At 38.7% G+C, this 6,277-nt stretch overlaps 1 protein-coding gene across 1 annotated transcript; it reads left to right on the top strand.

The window, feature by feature from the left end:
* The first annotated feature begins 4,397 nt into the window (after positions 1 to 4,397).
* LOC132165116 (uncharacterized) lies at positions 4,398 to 5,384 on the top strand. Its single transcript, XM_059575617.1, has one exon. The coding sequence runs from the start codon at positions 4,398 to 4,400 to the stop codon at positions 5,382 to 5,384; it is 987 nt and encodes a 328-aa protein (XP_059431600.1).
* The last annotated feature ends 893 nt before the right edge of the window (positions 5,385 to 6,277 follow it).

Raw genomic sequence — 6,277 nt, 5'->3', positions numbered from 1 at the left:
CGCAATCAAATCAATCGTTACATAAGGTTCAATGTTAATATTTATTTGGTGTTTCAAAAGTATTTATGTTCATTTTAAATATAAATCATTAATTAGCTTTATGTGATTTAAATATAAATCCTTAATCGGCCATGACCAAAACGGAATAGGATCTCAAATGAAATTAAAGAGGAGAATTTTCGAATGAGACTTTCCATCTTCTAATCATTTATTAAATTGTTTTTTCCATTTTCAACTATGAGACTTTTTTTTTTTTGGGGAAAATGCATTTTACCCCCCTGAAGTTTCAGGGGTTTTGCAATTTTAACCCCGAAGTTCAAAAAGTGGCAATTTACCCCCCTGAAGTTTCAAAATTTGACAATTTAAACCTTCCGTTTGTTTTTTCCGTTTAAATGGACGGAACTCGGCGCACGTGCTCCTCACGTGACTTTTTCACTCAAAACCTTCCAATTTAGCCCTCAGTAATATTACATGATGAACCCAACCCCTTTTCAACCCCACCCACACACTTTGCTCGACATTCCCTCCAAACAAACCCACACACCCCCACGGAAGCACGACAAGGTGAAGAAGAAAGTTCCAAAGGCGTGGTCCCCTCGTGTATTGAAGCAGCAAATCGCGTGGTCTCCTTTCGTTTCTACCCCACCCACACGACACATCACGACAACACCCAGGCGACAATTTCGGTGAAGTTGTTCGTGGTCCCCCGTTCGTGGTCCCTTGTTCGTGGTCCCATTGCGTGGTGAAAGGGGACAGCAGAAAGCAAACAACTTGTTCCCATAAATTTCGGTTGCTATCTAGGTATGCCCCTATTTTACAACTAATTATCAACCATCTACTTTAGGGTTTTTTGTAAAATTGGGAGTTTTGGGGGTTTAGGGTTTAGGGTGTTGAATTGTTTAGGGGTTACAATGCCCGAATATTGTGAATTGTTGAATATTTTGGGTTCATCATTTTTTGTCGGTATGCCCCAATTTAGCAAGTAATTTGGACCATGTACTAGGGTTTTTTGTTTATTTGGGGTTTTGGGGCAATATTGGTTTTGGGGTTATTGTGAATTGTTGACTATTTTGGGTTCATCATTTTTTGTCGGTATGCCCCAATTTTGCAATTAATTTTGGACCATGTACTAGTACAATTGGTTTATTTGGGGTTTTGGTGCAATATTGGTTTTGGGGTTATTGTGAATTGTTGGATATTTTGGGTTCATCATTTTTTGTCGGTATGCCCCAATTTAGCAAGTAATTTGGACCATGTACTAGGGTTTTTTGTTTATTTGGGGTTTTGGGGCAATATTGGTTTTGGGGTTATTGTGAATTGTTGACTATTGTGGGTTCATCATTTTTTGTCGGTATGCCCCAATTTTGCAATTAATTTTGGACCATCTTCTAGGGGTTTTTGGGGGGAATTTTTTTTAGGGTTTAGGCTTCTTCCAATTGAGTTACAATTTTGAACCCCCCATTTCTGAAAATTGCAATGGGAAATGTCAATTCTATGTTGTGAATCAAACTTTATTTGGATGAGATGCACACACACACACACACACACACACACATATATATATACTTGGAAGTTGGATGAGGGACAAATGTAAGCAACCACATATTGATTTTGGTTGGAATTTAAAGTAAAAACAGTTTGGTGTTTGGCTATACATATCTCTCTGTTTTTATAATGAAGCTACAATCTTGAAAGACTTGAACATATGACTTACAAATCATCATCATATGCTCCATCTCCTTGTTACACTTGTGATTATATTCACTTAAAGTTGGATTTTTTTCTACTTCTTCCAATTGAGTCACAATTTTTGAACCCCCATTTCTGAAAATTTCAATGGGAAATGTCAATTCTATGTTGTGAATCAAACTTTATTTGGATGAGATGCACACACACACACACACACACACACACACACACACACATATATATACTTGGAAGTTGGATGAGGGACAAATGTAAGCAACCACATATTGGATTTTGGTTGGAATTTAAAGTAAAAACAGTATTGGTGTTTGGCTATACATATCTCCCTGTTTTTATAATGAAGCTACAATCTTGAAAGACTTGAACATATGACTTACAAATCATCATCATATGCTCCATCTCCTTGTTACACTTGTGATTATATTCACTTAAAATTGGATTCTTTTCTACTTCTTCCAATTGAGTCACAATTTTGAACCCCTATTTTTGAAAATTGCAATGGGAAATGTCAATTCTCTTTTGTGAATTAAACTTTTCTTTGAAGAGATGCACACGCACACACACACACACACACACACATAAAATATGTACCAGATAAAATGAGGGCCACATAGTAGTATAATTCACGTTTGTTGCTGGCATGCACCTACTAGGTGGGTGATTCGGAGAATCTTAGGGTTTCTGTTTTTTCGGAAACCACCATTTGAAGGAAACAAAAGAAATACCGAAATAAATAAATTTTATATATATAAAATTTATTTATTTCGGTATTTCTTTTGTTTCCTTCAAATGCCGAGTTGGGATTGTTGGCTTTTGGATGAAATTAACCATGTCAATTTCTAATGCATCACCTATATGTGACATGTTATTGAGTTTGAAATTAATTTCAAATTATTAGTTTAGGATGGCCAATTGAATCAAATTATTCACTAAAAATGTTTATTTCACTTTGTAGGATGGCCAATTCAAGGTTATTGTTTGAGGTCCACCATGGTGGTAGATTCAACAGGACACTTGGATGTGAGTACGTGGGGGGTGATGTGGCAGTACATACAGAGAGTGTTGACCCTGATGAGTTGTCATATTTCGAATTGGAAGGCATATGTCGACATTATGGGTACAAGTCGGGGGATTTAATCTTTTTTCAAGAACCTGGTAAAAGTTTAGTCAATGGCTTGCATTTGATTACATCTGACCATAATGTACTATTTATGGTTGCTAAGCACACTGGTCATAACGTAGTTCACTTATTTGTTGTTTCTTTCGGAGAGGGTGTAGTTGATGAACAAGATGAGGAGGATGAAGATGAGGATGGAGGGAGGGTTGACCCTAATGACCCTTGGTGGCGTGATAGGATTAGTGATGATGAAGATCTTTTTGATGTAGATGTTGATGACATTGATAGTGGGGCTAGACCATCAAATACAAAACCAAATAGTCAGGAAAAGGAACAGGATGGGGATGACAGAGGTGTTGAAGAGGGTGAGGATGCTATAGGCGATGAACATGATAGAGGTAATGACGAGGGTGAGGGTGATAGAGGTGATGAACATGATAATGATGAGGGTGAGGGTGATGATGATAGAGGTGATGAACATGATAATGATGAGGGTGAGGGTGATGCTGGTGTTCTCGGAGGTGATGATGATGATGATGATGACAACTCCGAAATGGCTAGGAGTGATATACTTGCGTCGCCAGTCATCAGTGATGAAGATTGTGAAACACAATCTGCACGTGCAGTCGACTTTCATGCTATGGATCTAGTGGATCCAGTCATTAAACTGGAGATGAAATTCCCAAACATTCAAATGTTTAGGGAAGCTGTGAGGGTGTACAATGTGAAGAGGGGAAAGGATGTCAAATTTACGAAAAATGAAACAATGAGGTGTGTAGCGGTATGCAGGGATGCGAAATGTAAGTACATGGTGTATGGAAGGAAGATGCCTGATGAAGAATCATTTCAAGTAAGATCAGTACAGTCTAAACACATATGTGGTCGAAAATACCGAAACACCATTGTGAACTCTTCTTGGATAGCACATAATCTCATTGACAAGTTTAGGGTTCAGCCGAACATGCCGTTGGATGTAATCCAACATGAAGTGAAGGAGAAATGGCGTGTTGATGTGAGCCCAAGTATGATGTACAGAGCTAGGAGGAAGGCCAAACAAAGATTGTATGGGAATCTTGAGGACCAATATGGTAGGTTGTGGGACTATTGTGAAACCTTGAGGAATACTAATAGTGGAAGCTGTGTTGTTATGAAAGTTGATAGACCAAACCCAAATTTGCCTCCAAATTTTGGAAGACTATATGTTTGTTTGGCTGCCATGAAGAAAGGCTTTTTGGAGGGTTGCAGGCCGATCATTGGGGTAGATGGGTGCTTCCTAAAAGGACCGTTCAAGGGCCAACTCCTTTCTGCAGGTGGAAGGGATGGGAACAACAACATGTACCCAATTGCCTTTGCGGTTGTCGAAGCCGAGGTTAAAGACAGCTGGATTTGGTTCCTTGAAACCCTTGTCTCTGATCTTGGTACCCATGACAGGCATGCTAGGCCTACATTCATTTCAGATCGATAGAAGGTAAATTGTTTTCTTGTTCACAACTTAAATATTCATGCAATTTGTTTGACTACTGTTTTGGTAACATAATATATATATATATATATTTTTTTTTTGTAGGGTCTAATGCCAGCTTTTGAGGTTGTTATGCCCATGGTTGATCACAGAATATGTGTTAGGCATTTATATGCCAACTTTAGAGACATTGGGGGGTATCGAGGGTTGGCACTGAAGGAACAGTTGTGGTCTGCAGCCTCTTCATACACAGAATATGAATTCAATGATCATATGGAAGAGTTGAAGAAGATGAATGAAGCCGCGTATGAATATTTGAGTCAGATTGACCCTAGTACATGGTCTAGGGCATGGTTTAGTGACTACCCCAAGTGCGACCTCCTAGTCAACAACATCTGTGAGTGTTTCAACTCATATATTTTGAAGGCCCGTGAGAAGCCCATGTTGACCATGTTGGAGATGATACGGAAGAAGCTGATGCGGAGATATCAAGTTAAGAGGGAAGGGATAAAGAAGTTGACTGGGAAGTTAACCCCCAGGATTGCTGCAAAGTTGGAAGAAATTGGGTTGCAAGCAATTGACTGCATTGCACAGTATGCTGGTGATTCTATGTTTGAAGTTACTTGTCCGGATAATAGACAATATGTGGTAGACCTTGGTAGAAGAAGGTGTGGTTGTAGGCAGTGGGAAATTACTGGAATCCCATGTTCCCATGCAGTGGCAGCTATACTCTATGATTGTGGGGACCCTGAAGACTATGTTGATGAGTGCTTTACTATTGAGGTCTACAAGAAGGCATATGCTCCAGTAATATACCCAATGCCCAGTGAGGAACAGTGGATAAAAACAAGTCATGATAAGTTGGAGCCTCCAAGAGGAAGAATTGCCCCGGGTCGACCAAAGAAGCTAAGGAGAAGGGCACCCGATGAGAGCAGGGACCCAAGAAATCCATATCGGATGAGGAAGTACGGAGCGCGAATGAGATGTGGGAAGTGTAACGGGGTTGGACACAATAAAAGGGCATGTCCAACCAATAGAAGTGAAGCATCCAATAGCAAGAAGTCGGATACACCAATTGTAAGTTTCTCATACATATAGCTCATATTTAATAAACATATGTTTTATAATATTTATAGTTCGTTGTTATGCATGATACTAAACTTGTTTTTGATGTTGTGTGTGTAGTCACGAAGTGTTGGGTTGAAAACACCTAAAGCGACAAAAGGCAAAGGCAAACAAACAATTGTGCAAAAGGTAGTGGAAGGAGTTCCTATTTACTTATATACATGGTAATATTGTGATACTAAACCTATTTTCGTTTTTATGTGTGCAGTCACATAGGGTTGGTTCTAGTACACCTAATGCGAGCAAAGGCAAACAAAAAGTTTTGGAGAAGGTACTTGAAGGAAATCGTATTTATTTACTTTTATACATGGTATGCTTGTGATACTAAATATAGTTTTGTTCTTATGTGTGTAGTCACAAAGGGATGGTGACAGTACACCTAAAGGGACCAAAGGGAAACAAAAAGTTACGGAGAAGGTACTTTAATTATTTTGTATTATTGTATTTATTTTATTAAGTGTTTTGGTATTATTGTAGTCCACCATTTAACAATTTGTTGTTCCAATTGTGCTAAAACAAATTTTGTGTTATTTTAGCAGGAAATGTCTTTGCTTAGGGAATTGTGTGGTGGACTACTTGGTCCACAGTCGGCTACTGTTTTTAAGGTAGTTAAAAACAGTATCCCAAACAAATGATTTCTATTTATTTTTTTGTTTTGAACCCTCATAATTGTCTTGTCTTTTATGTAACTTATTTTCTGATATGTTTTATTTTTATTGTTTCTTTTTACATATAAAGAAGAAGGGCATATCAAAGAGCAAAGCATCTACAAGTGTTGGTGCACATTCCAAGAGAAAGGAAATCCACATCCCGCATCTTGTTGACGAGCGAGAGCACACACCCCCCCCCCCCCGGATTTGCCCATG

The sequence above is a fragment of the Corylus avellana genome, chromosome ca11, assembly GCF_901000735.1.
Source record: "Corylus avellana chromosome ca11, CavTom2PMs-1.0".
In the NCBI taxonomy this organism is placed as follows: Eukaryota; Viridiplantae; Streptophyta; class Magnoliopsida; order Fagales; family Betulaceae; genus Corylus; species Corylus avellana.
The sequence above is the reverse complement of the archived record's forward strand: the minus strand, read 5'-3'. Positions and strand labels throughout refer to the sequence as shown.